Here is a 19649-nt window from a genome sequence, read left to right as displayed (position 1 = left end):
CTGTCCAGCTGTTAAATCCTCCCTGGATGGCGTTCAAGAGGTATTTTCTTCTAAACATGGATATCCTATTCTGCCAGAGACGTGCTTGTTGGGCAAGCGGTGTGATGATATCCACTGCATGCATGCACATAGAATGATGACATACTTTTGAGTTGGAGAAAACAGCTTCATCTTAAAACAAAAAAAAGTCCTGAAACAGTTTCTAGAAGCAATGCTGCACTGTTCTTGTAAAATATGGGGAACAGAGAAGAGGAATAATAGGAAACTGTGGCTCTTTCCCGCTTCCCTTTATCATAACACCACAGATGGACTTCAACTAAACAGTTCAATATTTCAACTACTTGAGTTTTTTTTTCTGTAGCGGTGGGGGGAAAATTACTCCAGTGTTCAGTTAAGTGTATCTGTCAGAAACAAATACATTTGTAAACTTTGCAGCTAGTGTGTGAGAATGAGTTGTGCTGACTAGTGTCACACACTGTTATTTCAACCTACATCAACCATATACCTCATTTGTGTGGCATGCCTTTGTATTCCCATTAAAAAAGATAAAAAATACTGAATTAAAATGTCAATTTCAAGAGATATTAAGCAACCAAAAAATACATGTGCTTCGTACATAGAAAAGCAATATGCCAATAATTGCTTTCCACAGGGAATAATGAAAGAAACAACTCATTTGGGCTGCTTTTAAAATATGTTTTTGAACAAAATATTCTAGAGAACTCATAATAGCTAAAAAAAGAAGAAACTTAAATATTTCACTGAACTGTCTGGCACTAATATCATGAATTATTTAGAAATGAGACAGAATGTGCACAACTTGATGGCACCATCAGTGACCCTCATTAGATCATCAAGTGTCAGTTTGAAGTGTTATCATCACTGCCAACTGTAAATGACTCACACAGAGTTAACCAAGCTAAACTGAGATGGTCGGAATAATTTAAAAAAATATATTTTTGATTCCCTCATGGAAGTCTTCAGAACTGCTTTCAGTGAGTATGTTTACCTCTGAAAGTTTCTTCTACTTTCAAATTATTAATCTGGCTGATTTCTTCAAACCTGGTAAACTTCTCCCACCACGATGGGATACTTCAGTGGAGATTGTGATGAACACTGAGTTTCTAACACACGAGAAAAGTGAATGTAAAGTCATGAGAGGACAGTCAGATGGAATCTGTCACAAACTGCACCCACGTGTTTCCGCACGATCAGCTGATCGAGGCTGCACGCGGAAGCCGTGAAGCAGATCAGTAGTAGATCTCTAAAGTGTCTGCATTTTCAAACATCTGGGGTTTTTTTTTCTTTCAATATTTTCATCAGCGTGTCTCTTACGGGACTTTGGAAACATCGTCCAGGAAAACCGCCGCCGTGTTGTCCGCCTCCGGGGAAAGTTATGGAAAACAACGAGCCGATGGTCGCTTTGAATGGGACTCAGGTAAGTTTGCGGAAAAGAAGAAACACCTGTTGCTGTTGGATTTTGTCTGTTAATCTTCAGTGGAAATGATTTCCACAGAGCAGATTGCATGTGTTAAAGTTATGTGATTTTACTTTTCCCTCGATTTCAGCGGATATCATGTGACACACAGTAGCTGACTTTCATTTTTGTCGCCACTCCCACAAGTAGACTGGAAAAACACACGCAGCTCCCTGAGACTCGTCCAGAGCTCTGCTTTTCACAATGCAACCTGGTAACACTGACTCCGGCTGTTAACAGAAACATTTTCCCTGCAGTTCATTCACAGTGGACACTGCAAGGCTACTTTAGAGGAGTCTAGATAAATAATATATTTGTTTGAAGTTTTATTCACTTTACATGCAGAGTTTTACATGATGTTGCCTTTTTAATGCACGTGTGCAAGGCAAGGCCATGTACAGTTGTATGTTGGACAGCATGGGTATGTTTTGCTTCACTTTAAACCAGGGGTGTCCAACATAAAGCCCGTGGGCCAAAATCAGTCCGCAATAGACTCCAGTCTGGTCCAAGCTGAGATATGAATGATACCGCCATGGAATATACTTATCTTGTTGTTTTAAAACTAGGGGTGAGTTTGTAATATCATGCTTAATGCAACAGCTTTGGGAGATTTATTTATTTATTTATTTACTTATTTATTTATTTATTTATTTACATTTCACTGTATTTTGCACCAGGAGATATAATTAAAATTGTCTTTATGTTGAGATTGTAGTAATTGGTTTTGTGAAAATATAGACATTTTCATTACATATGCTCTGTGCCTGAAACGTAGAGATTATCTCACTGTTATATCACTATTTCAAGATGAAATTGGGATGTTTTCGAATGTGTTTGACACCCCAACTTTAAACTTTTGGCAAATTAGATACTGGAGAGTGAGTCTACGGAGTTTTCTAGAGATAATCTTTCATGAATTGAGAGAAGAACTTGAACTATAGTCCTGGAGAGTCTCTGTCCTGCTTCAACACAATTGACTGTAAAGAAAAAGGCTCCTTGCTGGTCTTACTTCGGAGCGTTATGATGGCAGACTCACTGGATCAAGGAGCTCTCCAGTATCAGGGGTGAATACTGCTACAACAACCAATTGCTTGTTGTTTAAATCAATAAAATGATAAATGTTAAATTATGATTTTTTTTTTTTTTTTTGTGATTTTCTTAAGGTTTCATACATCGGCCATGACTGTAAGGAGATTCCCAGTTTTCTTGGAGAAACATACGGCCAACTGGCGAGACGCCTTGATCTGAGTTTCAATGAACTCAGGTAAGATGATGACCAACGTGTAAATCACCTGCCCCCCACCTGCCTGACCGAGGTGGTCAAAGAGTCATTAGACCCTCAAATAGCTGAAAGCTGAGCGTTCGAACCGGGTCGGGCCATGCTGGGCCAGGATAAAAGGCCTGATTGATAAATATGACACGATAATTCAGGGGCAAATAGAAGAGATTCCTCTGTCAGGACATGAAGGAGCGCCTCGTGGCAGCAGCTTCAGAGGGGGCTGCCATTTCAACAGCAGGACGGGCGCAGATGATCTGGCAAGCAAAAGAAAAGGAGTGATGGCTGTAAGCGCTTTTGTTTCAGATCCTTTTTTATGACTGTCAGGCCATAAAGTCATCTTGGTGGGATTTCAGTAAAATGACCTGCTCTTCCCTTTGAGTTCCAGCCACTCTTTTGGTTGCATTGTTGTAACTGCAACCATTTAGGAAGCAGAGCTAACAGCGTCCCTGATACTGTGTGCTTGTTTTCACATGCTCTCAGTTGGCGTTTACATCTCGGTCCAGCAATGATTTAGTAAGCTTGTGTGTGTTAAATAGTTTCAGTACACAAGTTATCACAAGTTATATTTTAATGTACTATTTCCATTGTGCATGGAAATTTTCCAGTTTTAAAAAGGTCAAAAAACTGACTTTAGAGAGACGATCCATTTCTTTCCTGCTTCAGTTGCTCGTTAGGAGACTTTTAAAACAGTAAAAGTAACAACACTGAGCTTGTACTTCAACACTCCAAAAGTCCTTTTTCTCTGAAGACTAACTTTTCTTCATCATATTACATCATGTAAAATGCACATGAAGTGTAGAAAACAAGTGTCTCGGTATTACCTCAGAGGAAGTGAACGCATGTTATGTCTCGCAGAGAGCGTTATGAAATCGGACTGAAACAACCCTTAATGTGTGTTGGTTTTTGGAGATATCAAGGCTGGCATTATGTTTCTTGCCCTTGAACCTGTCACATTAAAGATTTGATGTCTGCAATCAAATATTTATGCCTCACATATTACTAATTTATCATTAGTTTTCACTTCGGCTAATCTCAGACGTCAGATATCATTACTGAACTTCAAAGGCTGGTTTGGGCAGAGAAGTAATGCAAAAAGTACGCAAACCATTCTGGGCTTGCGTCGGTGGACTATTGATTGATGCTTTGCTTTAAGGGAAAGTGATCCGCTACACAGTTCTTCATCTTTTTCTTCTGTAGACATTATGCTTAGCAGGTTCAAGGAAAAAAAACAAACAAAAAACATGCTGAAATGAGATTCTGTGTTTTTAGATTTTCACACTTTTTGACATCTTTTAAAGTGACACCACTTTGACATGGACTCTTAGTGTAAACTGTCCAAACAGGCTCTATGCTCTGACAGTATCCATGACTGACCTGCTAATGTGGCTTCTCAAGCCTTTAAACCATGTGCATGCTCACCGTCAGTAGGCGCTCACGTGACCACACTGGGAGGTCATGGGTGGTCTGAGATGTGAAATTCAATAAGCGGCACGACATGTGATTGGGGTATATGTTAACGAAGGCATTGGGACTCCCTGGGAAGTTTAAATACCCACAAGAATGTTTGACTCTGTCACAACTTACTTGCTCTGTATCACGGTATTTTGAGTGTTTTGTATTTTATCTGGACTTTAATGTCAGTTTCACCTTATTTTTGTCTTTTAATCGTTATTCTTGCTTTACTATCTCATTTTTAATCCACTTTTCTTCTTTCAAATGTAAACATTATTCTTAATTTGTCTATAAAATATTTCCGCCCCATTCATTTCTTCTTTTAATGCAAAAAAAAAATTATTTAAGGAGCATTTTAGCCCATACAGTCTTTAATCCCATATGAAATAGAGGTGGCAGTTCTGTCTCGCAGCATCAACATTCAGAATCCTGCCGTCTTCACCTGTCAGATAGTAGAGACGTTTGCGTATTGACACCCTGACCTCATTTTACTGTCAGCTGAAGCAAGCCAGGTGTAAGCAGATGCACACGTTGGTTAAACTCGGCGGACTGCCTTCAGGATCATGCTCCCCTTCATGCCGCTCCACTCAAATGGAGAGGGAGACATTGCCATGGTTTGTTGTAGCTAATATGCCTCTTTCTGTCAGCTCAATTGACAAGACTCATCCAGCAAGCTGACAATGAGCCACAATGAGAAGAGAGGTACTGGCACCGGTTGCAGCCCAGTTGTATGTGGGGTTTTTTTGTGTGTGTGTGTGTGTGTGTGTGTGTGCATCTGTCTCTGTGAGCACAACAGTGAGTAGCTGGGCAGGTAATGGCAGGATGAAATTATGGTAGTGGGCTGTCACACCCACACCTCTCCCTCTGCGTGCTGTGGTGTCATCCTGTCTCATCAATGTGTTGAGAAGTGTGGCTCACAGTGAGATTTCTGTCTCGGGCGGTATCGCATTGTCCACTTTGTTCCAGGTCAGGTGTGTGTACAGTGCGGCGAGGGGGCATGTGCAATGTTGACATGAATTTCCTCCGTGACTGCAGTGTACTTCTGGCGCCTGCATCTGTTACATGTGGTGCTATCACTCCGGACACATGAGGATTGCAGAAGACACATGCCTGTGAGTCACAGGAAGAACTCTAACAATGTTGCAACAGTGATGCCTTTCTTCAGAAAACTGACAGACTCTCATAAACAACTCGCACAATAGCATTTTTTGAAACCTCAAGCCAGCGCTTTTTTTTTTTAAGTATCCGATTGAAATAGTCGAAAAGCCCCACTTAAGAAAAATATGCAACGAATGAAGAAGAATCATTATTGTGAATAGATACTGAGGTCAACTGAAAGTTCAGCAGATGAGCTTCTCTGTGCTATAATGCAATAGAAAGGGGTAACATTAAATAAGTAATATTAAACGTGAATATACAGCTAAGGTAATCTCAACACATCATGTATCAGGTACATATTTCAGTTCATTATGGGATTTCTTGACATATGAACTTCAGGGATTAACCCTGGGTTTTCCATTAGTACGACGCTGCTTGACCTCTTCCCAGCTTAAATCACCACGGTAGCTTAAGATGAGTGGCGAACCATCTCTGGAGCAGGCTGTGTTCTGGATAGGCGATCAAGCAGTGTAACAACTTCTGACAATTCAGTTTCTGGAAACGACCTTCCCATTTTCAGAAGATCTTTTCGATGTTGGTGCACAGATCATGAGAGGAATGCTCAATAGAGAAACAGTTTTTACGGATTGATTCAATCCGTTTGATGTCTTCGTTGAAATAATAATAAAAAAAAAACTCCTTGTCACTGAGCACTTTGAAGTACTTTTTTAATTTGTTCTTCGCTTGTTCTTAAGTTCGTTTATCTCCACTACTATTGCATCCCAAATAATGAGGTTGGTATTAATGGTCACACATGGTATAGCTGCACAAACATGAATTTATGGAACGTACAACTATGTACAACAGCGCTCACATGCGGTGTGATGAGTCAAAAGAACTCAGTGTTCAATATAAACTAAAGGAAGGGCACAGAGGAAGCACACAGCTCGAGATGTCTCTGCCGTAATACAGCGAAATTGAGTGATCACATTTGCTGTCCATTTATGAATTATGTTTATTAATATTAATATTGTATAATCTCATGAATTTCCATATTAACAGTCTGCAATTTTTTTTACCAGCATTCCTTCCTGCTGCGGCAACAGTGATGCTTTGGTCCGTTGTGATGTGTTTGAAGTCTTCATATTTTTGAAGAATAAATTTCTGGATTGAATAAATTGGAAACTCCTGGGTTGAATTACCGAGTTCATAACCGGGTTCATACTAGTTTCTGATCCAGAAAATATATATAAAAAAAAGTCATATCGTACTGTCTACATGGTCATTTTAATGATCTGATAACACCAATAATCAGATTGTTCTTTCACTGTGTCCACATAAATTGTACTAGATACAGTCAGAGTTAGTGATAAAGCAATGAATCCTGATGTGATGGCGAGCTTTATTTAACCTGTGTAATATTTTACAGTGGTGTCTTTCATCGTGTGATAAAAGAGCCTCAACCCATTGCAGTACATTTTACTGTTGGTCAGGTGTTACCCAGTGTCTTTCAGAAACGGGGCTTTTAAATTTCGGATCACATAGATATTTAATTTTAGTTGTTAACCTAACCGGGCCCGCGTCCAATACGCTTCACTATATGATCTGAAACGCTGACATTACTCTCTGGTATACTTAACAGTTTTATGTAGCAGATGAACCCCTGACACCAGACTTTTTAAGTCGAAATTCAAGCTGCCATTAAGAAAAGATGAGCATATATTGGACTTCATCAAACGCATGCAGCGACTACACGTGTGTCTGAGTGTGTGTGCGTGCGTGTCTGCCGGGGTAGGCGCTCACCCAGGCCATGTTGGTGATGGCAGGCGTTTTGCATTTTAATGACAAATCAAGTATGCTAACTCGCATTTTAAAACGAAAGTGTCGCCCGGCTGTCAAAATGAGATGTAAGTAGTCTGATGAAAAGAGAACAAAGAAGACAAAGTAGGGAGGCCTGGTACACTGAGAAATGAAATAAAACCTTGTATGGCCTGTCAACTGTGTCGTTTTATATTCATATCTAAGGAACATTATAGTATTACTCCGCCGCTCAAGCCTCACTCATCTGTCTCCTTTAATTCGTCACAGGCGCCGCTCCGTCTTTCAAGTCGCTGTGTGTCAACACGAGAAGGGGCCTGCTAATTGACAAATGAGTGTCACAGACATCAAGTGTTCCTTTTCTATCCAGGCTAGGTAGACTCTGCCTGTTTGATGGTGAGGAGGAGGAGGAGGAGGAGGGGGAGGTGGGTGTGTTATTGGCAGAAGCCCAGTAAGAGGCATTAGACTGGCCTCAGAATGAGAAGTGACAACAGGAAGAGAGCCTGTCATTGTCTTGCCTAAGTGTTCAATCTGCGGAGATGCCGGTATGCAGATAAAGTGTCAGTTAGGAGGAGAGGATATGAAACACTGGCAGTATGAAGTCCTCAAATCACTTAACTGGGAGCGAGGAGTATATATGTGTGTGTGACTCTGGTAATAGTGGCGACACTCTCTGTTCTGCCCAGGAAATATATTCCATATCCGATCTATCAGGCCTGTTTAAGCCCATATTCTAGGATAACCTGATCTGTGGCTTATAAATTAAGGAGCGTGCAGAGCTCTGCCAGCACTGAAATTTAAACCAGATAGATGAAAGAGACACGGTCGTATAGGAAATAACTTATTTATTTGAAGGACATTGATATTTTGTATCATTCTGTTGTGGCGGTGGGAAAAAAAATGCCCAGCCTTTTTTAATTTTCACTGGGAGGTAAATGATTTACTACGTTGTGGGGAAAAAAAGGCGGGCGGACAGAGAGCTGATGATACTTAATGGATAGCTTGTCTTATTCCTCCATTTCTTCCTTTTTACAAACACTCCTCAGGCTGCTCAGGACAGTTAAAACAATGGCATAGGAGAGCCTCGGGAGATGTTTGCTTTCATTATAGCTTAAGTAAATGAAATGAGGTCATCTCAATGGCGATGTTGTTAGATTTATATTTAATATTTGTGAAGTTTTGTTTGAAATCAGTTTTGTTAGAACAACTTTATACAAAAAAACCCTTCAGTTATGCCAAGATTGGTTCTCATTGGAAGTCATTTCAGCTAGTTTTAACTGGAAAAAAATCATTGAAAATAAAGCAGTGTGCAGTACTCTAATTTAAAACTGTAAGCCATATGAAACTAATTTTGTTAAATTCTTAAGAAAAACCCACGAGGCCTCAAAGTCGGGCACTAATTGAAACCCAAAACTAATATAATTTGAAGCAATACTGCTGCTGTGGTGTTCTCACTTGTATTTAAAAAAGTGGAGGGAGTATCCAGTGTAATACATCAGACCAACAGTACCCTCGATCTCCACCATCCAGCACCAAAAACATTCAAAAAGCTCAGCTAAATCATGACAACATCAGTACTTTCTAATGTTGTCATGCTGCCATTCTTATTTCAAGGAACAAACCTTTTTTGACACCATGTAACACAGTCCTTAATGTTGCTGTGGCACTGCAGAAGAAGACGTGGGTTATGGATACGCCCATGTTAATCATAACAAAGCAGTGTGTGAATGTCTGAAACTGTACCATCAAACTGTGGAAGGAATTGCATCAAACTCTGATGGCATCCAATGAGGATCAAAACGAAAGGGTTTAGTTGGATTTTAATTTTGTTTCTAACATAATGAGTGACACTAGTGGGCTTAGAGCTGCATGTGCATGACATGAAAATATTCCCATGTCAGTTTTTTTCTTAGATTAGCATTGTGAAATGTCATGTTGGGTTTAATGTTTAGGTTTGTTTTGCCCTCAGTTGATATGTGCAATACAATTGCTCTGCTTCTTATCTTAAAGTGGCCTTTTTTTCTGTTTTCTGTGTATTTTTTTGGTTATCAAAGGCGTGTAGCGTATCATCTCATGTCTTCACTGCTTGACTAGCCGAGCTAACAGCTATTAGTAACTAAAAATGTTGGCTTCCATCGTGAAAAAAAGAGTAATGCAGAATAAAGAGCTCAATGTAAAGCCGTATTTTCACTTAGAGAACAAGTCACAATGTTGAAGGATTATAGTTTTGTTCATCAGACCAAACACTCAGAGAAATGCTTGAATTTTGATAGATAGTAGGGAATAAGTAGCTTTTCAAAACTATACAACGTACTGATTTCTAGTGAGAGACAGTGTAATGTTGAGCAGAATTTAGTTCAGTTGTACCTTCACCTTCAACAGAAGTCTTAGTTTTTCATTTGACTCATCAGAAATATTATTGATCATTGTCAATTTAAATTTTTTTCTTTTTTGAGCTGACTGTAGGAATTCTGTTGTGGACGCTCACTTCTATAAGAAGCTGCAGCCCAACGCCGTCCTCGCTGGATCTTCTGAAGCGCCACAGCTAACGCGACACTCTCACCATGCTTTATCTGTAGACGCGGCGCGAGACAGTCAGTCGATCAGGTTTCCTTTACCCCGAGTATAAAATATAGAGTATAAATCTTTATCTCGCTGTTAAACACAACAAAAGGCCACAGAGCCGTCACTGTCAGGCGCTGCCATCAGCCTTCCAGAGCGTCCCCTCTCTCTCGCCTTCAATCTGAAACCATCTTGTGGTTTAGGATTGTGAATGGAAGGGAACATCTTTATGTTCCTTTTGTTCACATTATATATACTGGCCAGTGATGCCATTCCTTTTATGACTGCGTCACATTTTTATTGTACATCCCAAGATGGATGGCGTGCCACTGACACAGAGATTTACAGGCCTTCAGCTCGCAGTGGCAGAGCTTTAGAAGGGCCTGCTGACATCCAGCCAACACTCTGGAGGAGGAGAATAAAAGCTGACATTTTATTGGCTCGACGAGAGAGAGAGAAGAGTTGGGTTTGGAGGGAGAGGAGGAGGAGGTAGGAAGGAGTTTGGGGGGAGGAAAGAAAGGAAAAGAGATTCTGTTTCTTCACTTTGTATTTTTCAGCACCGCCAGCTGTCATGGGGACTTTGCTAAAAAGAGGGGATTTATTGGGTATTATTTAGAAACTTGTCAGTGGTAATGACTACAGCCATGATTTCAATTATCACCCACTAAATATAGCTTAATTCACTGCCTCGCTGGCCATAATGAGCCACCCTGACATAATTTTTCAAAAAATTCGATACCATGCTATTTTAATATTTTATGTTGACCACTGATTTAATTTTCCTCCCCGGTGCTTGGCATGTGGCAAGGTCCCCACTCCCTCATGCACAGTTGGATAGTCCGAGCTATTGAGTTCAAAGCTGTCCCAGGGATATATTTTTTCCATTGACAGAAATCCAATTAGTTTTAGTACACAGTCTGGCTGAATAAAAAGGGTCTTAAAATCTACAATATGTTTCCTTAGCGTTTTAGCAGAGTGCAAAGCCAGTGATGGATCTTTATGATTTGAACTGATGGGGCCCGAGCGGACATATTCCCTTTTCTATTTTGGCAAGCGAAAAACAAACTATCCATATGTCTTCGTCATCTTGATGGGCATAGCAGAGCCTTTTGATATTGCACAAACATCCACTGTACAGTGCATGCACTGGCTAAGATCTTGACTCTCCTACATATTTAAACACTTATTAAATACTTTACAAGTACTACACAAATTCTGCCGAAACACCATGTAAATTTGAGAGTGGGGGAAAAAGTCAGATGTATAATTCATTAGTGACATGTTTAGTAAGTAGACCATTTGGGGAAAGTTAATGTGTACTCAGGTTTTGACATGAGGGTGTGCATTTTTAAGCAAACATTAAAAGGGAGATGATTAGGACTGGCACTCGGCTGTCAATAACAGGCATGCTGCTTGAAGTTGAGATGAATTTTAATAATTGTGAAGTTGAATCCTTCTGGTAAGTCCTTTCCCTGTCAGAAATTTTTCCTTTTTTTTTTTTTTTAAAAAGTACCTAACACACGCAGAGTCACTCAGGATACCTGCCAACAGATAGGATCTCTCTGCATGCACATTTTACCCATTTAAACAAAACAAACCAAAACAAAAAGGCTTATTCTCGAGGCACAACTTGCGCCATCCTGAGCCTCTTAACACAAACGCTGTTTATGTTCGTCCCATCGCGTTCAGCCGTCTTCTAGATTGGTGATGTGAGCGACTGGAAGGCATGGAACATATTAGAACCGCGCTCGGAGAGGAAGAGCCATACTTCCACTTTCCTCGGCCAAATCCCAGATGAAAAAAAAAAAAAAAAAAAAGGGGGAAAAGTAGAGGTTTGGAGCCTGCTTTGGATGACGAACAAAGGAGCTTCCTTCGGTATGGTCTAGGCAGTTTTGGTCGCTTCATGGCTTTCAGTCTCCCACAGTGTTTCCTAAAGGGCCCAGGGGTGAAAAGTGAAGACAGATACATGTGTGCGTCCGTGCCAAGATTTGAGAGGATGATTGCAGTGTTTTGCCGTGTTTCTAGTTTTAGGAGATGATTTTTTTAAAAGAATGCTTCGTGATGAATGTTGTCAGTAGATGAATAAATCCTATGGCCATAAAATACATGCTGGAAGCCGTTGTAAAGAGATAATCTCACGATTGCTGAAAGAGCTGGCTCCTTCACGTTCACACACTGGCGAGGCGACGGGCCTAATGCAATAATCTTTTAACCTTCGTGATTTGAGTCAGGTTTAATCATAGTTTGCCACTCCTGACGTGATGAACTACAGTACATCCAGTCCTTCTTAAATGCGTGTTCTGCAATTTCAGGCCTCTAACACCCTCCACGGGTGACTCCTTTTTTTCTGTCCTGGAGAACGCTTAAACCGTCTCTGGCCTTAGACAGCTGTGCCACATTCTCGGCACAGCTGTATCTCATTTCCTGTTTCCATTTTAGATAAACCTACTCACATTTTTCACAGCTTTCACTTATAAAAAAAAAAAAAAAAAAAGAAACACTGACCGTCCTTCCAAGTTGCCATCTCGAGAAGCTGTCGGTCAGACATGGAAGACGGTGTCTGAGATACCGGCTGCTCCTCTCTGACCCCTCTGAACTCCCCTCCTCCTCTCCTTGTTTACAGTCTACATTTGCTCGTTCCATTTGTGAGGAATAAGTTTAGATAACTGTAGTTGGGAATGAGCTCAGGAATCAAGGGCGAGCTATGGTTCTTTTGAGGCTACATCTGACATCCATCAGCATGGAAATATGTTTTAATGGTCAGGCAGGCTGCAAGACATCAGTAAGCTGTTGCCTCACTTTTCCACCCAGGGACATATTGAGATAAGAAACAGTGACGGCATGTTTCATGTCCGCGCTGCTGACACGTCTACACCGGAAAACTACAAGGAGCAACCCTACCATTTTGAGGCCAGCAGGCAGCGTAGTACAGTATTCTTACGCCGTTTTCCCCTCTTGAAGCGCTATTTATCCATTAGGATGAATGCTAAACTCCCATCATAGTGGTTCCAGCGCAGGCTGCTGACTGCACTATTAGCTGACAGCACGATTATGTGAACAACAGACCAAACAGCCTTCTGATCTCCTCTGTCTGTCCAGACGTTTGGTGATGTTTAAGAGTTTATCCCCAGAGGTAATGGTGAGATAGCTTTTGTACTGGGGGCACTATAGAGTTTCTTTATTTTCTCCCTCTGTCTGGATCCCAGGCCCCTGGGTCCTCCAAAGCTCTGAACATGTCTGCACTCAGATGTTTCAAAACACCAAACGGCAGAGGAAGAAGAGGAGGAGGAGAAGGAGGAAGACGGAGACGGGGATAAAGGGGAGACGGAGGGAAACGGGAGGAGGGTGAGGAATCCTCGCAGGGACAAAGTGTACATGTACAAGCCGACCAGGCGGAGAGGCCCAACAGGGTCTGCAGACTTGTGATCTGAGGGCCGTTTGTGTGTCAGTCAGATCAAAGTCGGTGGAAGGGAAGGTGAAATCCCTTTACTTTCTCTGACTGTGGAAACCCTTATTGGCAGCCAGGTGAGTGGAGGGGGTGAATAACAGAAGGCTGCAGAGAAATGCTTCAACTTGTGATGGTTTTCATTGTTTTTTAGTTTTTTTTTTGTCTCACTTCAAGTAAATTCTTCCTGAGACAGTTTTAGTTCAGGCCCGTTGTTTTGGGTTGCATTAATGAAATACACATAGATTTTACTGGCAGGGTTTTTATGACTGTGTTCATTTTAAGGCAGTTGATACTTGTTGCTGTCGAGGATGCAACCTCTGACCTCAAATTCTGCGTTTCACACAAAACGGCTTTATAGAGGGATTCTGTTTTATTGGACTAACAAAGTAGACAGCTGTTTCTCGATGAATTAACAGGAGTGTTTTCTTAGAGTTCTCACATTGAGGATCTTTATATGAGGACGTCTTAATTAATAACAAATGAAATTCGATACATTGAACATGCAGGCTCAGGCTCTGTCCCCCTCAGATGTCCAATTCCTTGACCTATCTTCACTGTTTTGGCAAGCAGAGCTAATCATTCATAGAAAAATGCCAGGTTATGAATTGATGCTTTTCATCGAGGCAGAAGTAACTTTTAATTTTTTTTTTTTTTTTTTTTAATTTTGAGAATAATGGCTAAACATTCAGGGAAAGTTCAGAGGAACATCTGTACTGTTCTTATTTTTTAGTATTGTATGTTTACCCGTCTTCATCCTGGAACTGCGACCCTGATTGTTAGTCATGATGAGAATACTTATAAGAGAAGACTGACTGACTGTCAGTCCATCACTGTTGAGTCTTTATTAAAGAAAATGCAGGTGAAATGAATAGAAGCACATGTTGCATTATTCATGCTTAGAAGATGAACATGCATCTCTGTAATTAATATTTCCTAATAATCACACCTTTATCAATAAAATCCACACTTTATTCCTAATTCCTTAGCCAGATGGAATCAGCATTCATTATAATACAGACATCTTAATCTCTGGTCTTTTTCCTCTCTTCATATTTTGACTGTAATTGTGTATAAAATCAAAGTCTTTTTTTGTCGTCCTCCATCAATCTGATAATTCTGTATCAATAATCGTATTCAATTCATTTTTTTTTGTAAAAGCAGTGATGTTTTCAACGTGATTTTATTGGCTTAGTATGCACCTACCAAGCTCAATCATCTACAGACGAGGCTCTATGATGGTTTCAGTCATTAAACTGAACCAAACGCTTTACTACTTTTACACTAAATATTAATATGTAACATAATGTGTGTAGTTGTGGAACTCTGTAGGATCATGAGACGAGGGTGCAGAGATGAAGGTAATCATCAGAACCCAGGTGAACCTACAGTAGATGTGAATGTACACACACACACACACACACACACACACACACACACACACAGCTGCTCGTTCTTCAGATTTGCGAGACAGTCCGTCAGTCACTCAGCCTCTCATGCTGGGAACATGCAGTGAGTGTATCCTTCCATGGACCTGGCTGTTTAAATTAATTATTAGTTTTATAGCGAACCCTGAGGCCCTGCACAGGCAGCTAATCCCTGCAGAGGGCTAATCCGACCCCACGTTACAGAAAATCAATGCCGGTCTTTGGTGTAGGCATGCCATCAGGGCACGGGGACACATGTCAGACAGGCCTCCTGATTTTTTCATGAGGTGTGTTTTTTGAAGTGGTTGAGCCAGTGGAGGATGCTCGGGGTAGACAGAATTGAAAAGAATATCCGGAAGCGATGGGGAGGGTGGAAAAAAGGCTTGTATGACCAAATCTCTCATGGGGTGGTGGTGATGCAAGTGTGTGGTTTTTGTGAGTTATTTTAGCTGAAAATGGACATGGAGACGGAGACATGGAGAGAACCCAGAGTGTCACAAGTTCTAAACTTTCACAATGAAAGTCTCTGTGTGCAAAAGCTCGGATCTGTTATTTATGATCACGCTAAAACTAATAAAACCATCCGGAATGTTGAGTGGCTTTGAACAGTTTTGTCTCTATTGCATTGACCTTGTGACGGCCTCTGCGGTGATAGATGCGTGTGGTGGATGAGTGTCCTGCAGTCATCAAGGATTTGAAGGGATTCTGTTTTGCAGTCACTGGCTGCAGATCAAGCCGTCCGAGTTGTGTCACGCTCGCTGTTTCCACTGGTTTGGCGGCTGAGGAGCGGTGCCAGTCGAGCCTCGCCGTAAACATCAGGCTCCGCTGTTTTCCTGATGACTTGGTGAAAGGAAGGGATTGGAACCGTCATTTTGAAAATGTCAATTTGTATCTTTTTAGTAATAAATCTTTTCTTATGACCCAAAATGAGAACATCCTATTTCGCCTTGGCAATGATGCAGACAGTCTGTGATTTCAGATCAGTTTAATATCTTGTCAGATTTGATACATGGTAAAAATTGAAACCACCATTCATTTTCTTTTACTCTGTCAGGGTTTAATACCATTCAGAGACGATATGAATATTTCTCATTCCTCAGTCTCATCTCATATTCTCAACTGTCTGTCAGTAATTGGAGGAGAAAGAGAGAGAGATGATCTGACCCAGTCCCCTACTTTTTCACACCTCTCATTCTCCCTATTAGTTTTGTTTTACCGTCTCTCTCTCTCTCTCTCTCGCTCCCTCTCTCTCTCTCTCGCTCTCTCTCGTTCCCTTTTTTCTTTCTCTCTCAATGAGACTGGCAGCTGAAGATAATAGCTTTCATAATGTGGGGGAGCTTCATTCCAAGCTCTTCTGTGTTTCCCTTTATGAGAGAACAAAAAATGTCGAGCCCAGTCAGTCTATTCATTTCTTCTATTGGGAGATTAATGAGAGGAACAGTGCAGTCTCAAGCCTTTTGTGACGGGCTTCAAAGTCTCCGTACAGGAGGACTCGTGTCTGTTCGCCTGGAGAGTTCACGCCGGCTGGCAATCTCTTTCCGTTTACACTGTGGCACTCGATTAGGGAGGCGAGTACATGATCAAAACTATATGCTGCAATTATCTCGTCATTTGTTGCCAAACGTGCTTAAACGGAGATGAAGTGATCAGACGTGGTATCGTCTGTAAAAGCTCCGTCAGCTCGTCTCATTGTGCCTTTTTTTTTTTTTACCTCACTGGGCAGTACTTTGGTGTATTTGTAGCGTCTGACCAAAAAGATGGGACGTTCATGAAGTGAAAGCTTCGTGGTCTGACCGCGGCTCTGGTTTAGGGGCCCACTAATGAGGAAATGACGTGCAGCGCTTGGAAAATCTTGTGTCTTGTCATGAGATGGGTTGGTTTGACTGCATCCTACTCTCCTCCACAGCACAGTGAGAGTTTCATGCTCCAGAGGATAAAACATTCTGCTTTATTTTATCATTCGGGATTTCAGGCCTATGCTACTGTGTTCTGGAGTAAAAGTGATTATTTGGTTTTTGATGGGAATGCACACTGTTTTCTGACTGTTACACCATCCATCCATTCGTTTTCTAAATGACTTGGAGCACCTCTGGACCGTGGGGGACTGGTTGACTGTGGACAAAAATCCAAGCTCTTTAGAGAAAACACCCACAGTGAGAACATGCAAACCCGACACAGAAAGATCCTGAGGTCAGATTTGAGCTGTGGATGTTCTCAATATGTGTCTACCGCTTTGGCTATTTTTAAATAACAAGTCCATAAATCTTGTGGGACCAACAACTGTGCCATTTTTTCCAGCGTGACAGACACTGAAAAACAGAAGAAAACTCAAATAAACCCTTTTTCAGGTCAACCTAAGCTTGTGCAGACACTTAACTACCTGTATGCACGTGTGTGACGTGTCTCTGCTTTCTTCATCCTGTATAAACCCGAAAAATATAATCCACACAGCTAGAAACAGAAGGCTTCCCAGCTGAAATCTCCATTTGCTAACTTCTCTCTGTCCATGACTTTGATTAAGGGAAGCCTTTGTATTTCTTCTTTTTCTTTCTTCCTTCCTACAAAAAAAAAAAAAAAAAAAAAAAATAGGTGACTGGAGAAGCTGACAGTAAACCGGCTGCTTAAGTGCATGTAAATGCAGTGACTGTCACTCACTGCTTCGCTCAAGTTTACTGTGTAGGCTTTTGGAGAGTTACTTATCCACCTATCAGCACTGTATACCCTGTCATTTACTTTCCTTTCAAATAATTATTACTTTGTCCTCCTTAGCTGGGGTGTCAACCTTTATTCGTAACGGATATTCTGACTTTATGTCGAAAACTCCTCTAAAGGTAAAACAACAAAGAGCGTTTTTATTGTGAGCTCTTGTTAGTAGAAATGACAAAATGTGTGTGTGTGTGTGTTGAATTTTTCCAGCCATGTTCTGATCATATCTCTTTGAGATTTCCCTGATTGTCCCTGACCCAGGCTGCTCAGTCAGAAAAGCGCTCTTACCTTGGCAGATGTTATAAACACAACTTTTCTGCTTCTTTTAAAGTTGGAACCAACTTTGCGACTGAGCTTCTCCGGCGAACCTTCATTAAAGATGAAATTTCCAGTGTAAACAGTCAGTCTATACAGCTACATAAAGTTGGGGGGAAAAAGTAAAAAGAAGAAATATTGGAGAAACTTTGTCTTCCCCTCCTGTACGCAGACGACAGATTTGTGCATTCGCTGTACATGGCTTTGATTAAAGGTTTTGAGAGAGAGGAGACATTTCTTTCGCTTTATGACTCCCTGTGCCAGCTTGGCAGCGGCACTAGCATTTAAATGCCCATTAACAACCTTTTAACTGTCAAGATCTTTTGAAATATGGATATTTGCTTTCCTCGCTGCTTCAGAGCCACCAAAATTACTTTTAATAGCACAAGTGTTGGTATTTAATGTGTTCCTTCATGAGCAGGAGGCTCCAGCTTCACGCCATTCCAGTGCGAAGGTTTGCCAATGATGTCTGATTAGGAGTGCGAGGGGGAGATTAATAGATGTTTCTCTCCCCCCGCCCCCATTTGTTATCACTCTTTTAGTCCATTGACTGACTACAGCGTGTGATAAATAGAAGGAAGCCTCTGCATTTCCTGAGTGTGACACTATCTATCTCCTCGTCAGCCCAGGTCTGTGTTGATGCGACGTCTCCTCTGACAGCGGATCCAAAGTCAGCTTCCCAGTCCTGTGCAATTTCAGCGGCAGAGGGGGGAAAAAAGGTGTTTAGGATCTGCATTTTAATCCCGGCCTGTTTAATGTTTGCCCCCTGACAATCTGGGCCAGACATCATTTTAATGGTATGTACAGTGATAAAGCCAATAAAACGTCAGGATGATTGATAATCTGAGCATTATAGCAATATGACTTTCCAGTTCTCCTCTGCGCTCCAATGATGGTTTCCAAATTTAATTCTTCATGCACGCGCGTGCGCACGCACACACACAGCACGCATGAGCGCGTGCCGCTCCTAAAACCATAGGTGAGGAGAAAACCGGAGAAATCCTGTTAGTTTCTAGTGAATCCGTTTTTTTTAAAGTTTACGCAATGCATTATTTCCAAAATAACAAACCACTTTGTGCTGAACAGATTATCTCTGAATTTTTTTTTTTTTGGCCCGCTTACTGAATTTGTCTGGGAAATACGGCCTGTTGTGGGAACAATTATTGGAACGATTACCATATTTCTTCTGTTAAATAAATGCTGTGAAATCTTGCTTTCCTCTGAGTGTCAGAGGCTGTGGATGTATGAAGCAGCTCCGTGCGTGTTTTATATCAAAGCTGGCTTATTTTTGTCTGGCGGGGGGGAACGGGAGGGGGGAGAGCGGAGAGGATGCCATTCATATCTCTTGACTTATGAACTAGTCCAAACACAGGTGGACGTTGACGTAGCGCAGATGCTCGCCTAAGCCATCGAATTTAACAGTTGCATTCTGTCTTTAAGCCCCAGTTATGACTCCCATGATCCTCTGTTTGCCGGTGAGGCCATTTTCATCTGCTTGAGAATTAATGTCGATTTTTGTATCCAATTAAAACAATTTATGTAGGAGTGACACAAAAGGTGACAAAAAGGCATTTTTTGACTGTAGTAGTTTAAGAATAATGACCAGTTGTTTAAAATAATAGACTAAGACATGAACAGTAAAATATCACTTGAGTTTTTTTTGTTTTGTACTCCACATTTTCCCAATATGTTGTTTTGTGATTTAAAAAAAAAAGTATATATTCTTTCAATTTTGAATTTAATTTGAACATTTTTACTTTTTCATGTCTTTTCTTACATATATGTAGATGTATTGTGAACATTTCAGCTTTGAGCTCAAGATTTTGACATTTATTTTATTCTGTCAACAATATATTTATAATCTGATACATTTTGACTTTTCTTGAAGCTTTCTCTTTTGGCATTTCGGCATATTTTTTGACACTTTTGCTTCAAATTTCCACATTATTTTTCACTCTCAGACGTGCATGTGAGTTTATATTTGACATTTTAACCCTTTGATGAATCATATGTTGAAATGCCTCACCCCAAATCATTATTAGGATATTTAAATACTTTAATATCATTGTA

At 40.8% G+C, this 19649-nt stretch overlaps 1 protein-coding gene across 1 annotated transcript in view; it reads left to right on the top strand.

Moving 5' to 3' along the window:
• The first annotated feature begins 1286 nt into the window (after positions 1-1286).
• The window catches only part of lrmda (leucine rich melanocyte differentiation associated), a 206120-nt gene continuing 187757 nt past the window's right edge, over positions 1287-19649 (top strand). The window contains exons 1-2 of the mRNA XM_030107483.1: positions 1287-1438; positions 2641-2741. Coding sequence (XP_029963343.1) covers positions 1397-1438; positions 2641-2741 — 143 coding nt within the window. The 5' untranslated portion in view covers positions 1287-1396. The remainder of the gene's footprint in view (positions 1439-2640; positions 2742-19649) is intronic.

The sequence above is a fragment of the Salarias fasciatus genome, chromosome 13 (assembly GCF_902148845.1).
Source record: "Salarias fasciatus chromosome 13, fSalaFa1.1, whole genome shotgun sequence".
Classification (NCBI taxonomy): Eukaryota; Metazoa; Chordata; class Actinopteri; order Blenniiformes; family Blenniidae; genus Salarias; species Salarias fasciatus.
Note: the sequence above shows the minus strand (reverse complement) of the source record. Positions and strands in the feature narration are given on the sequence as shown.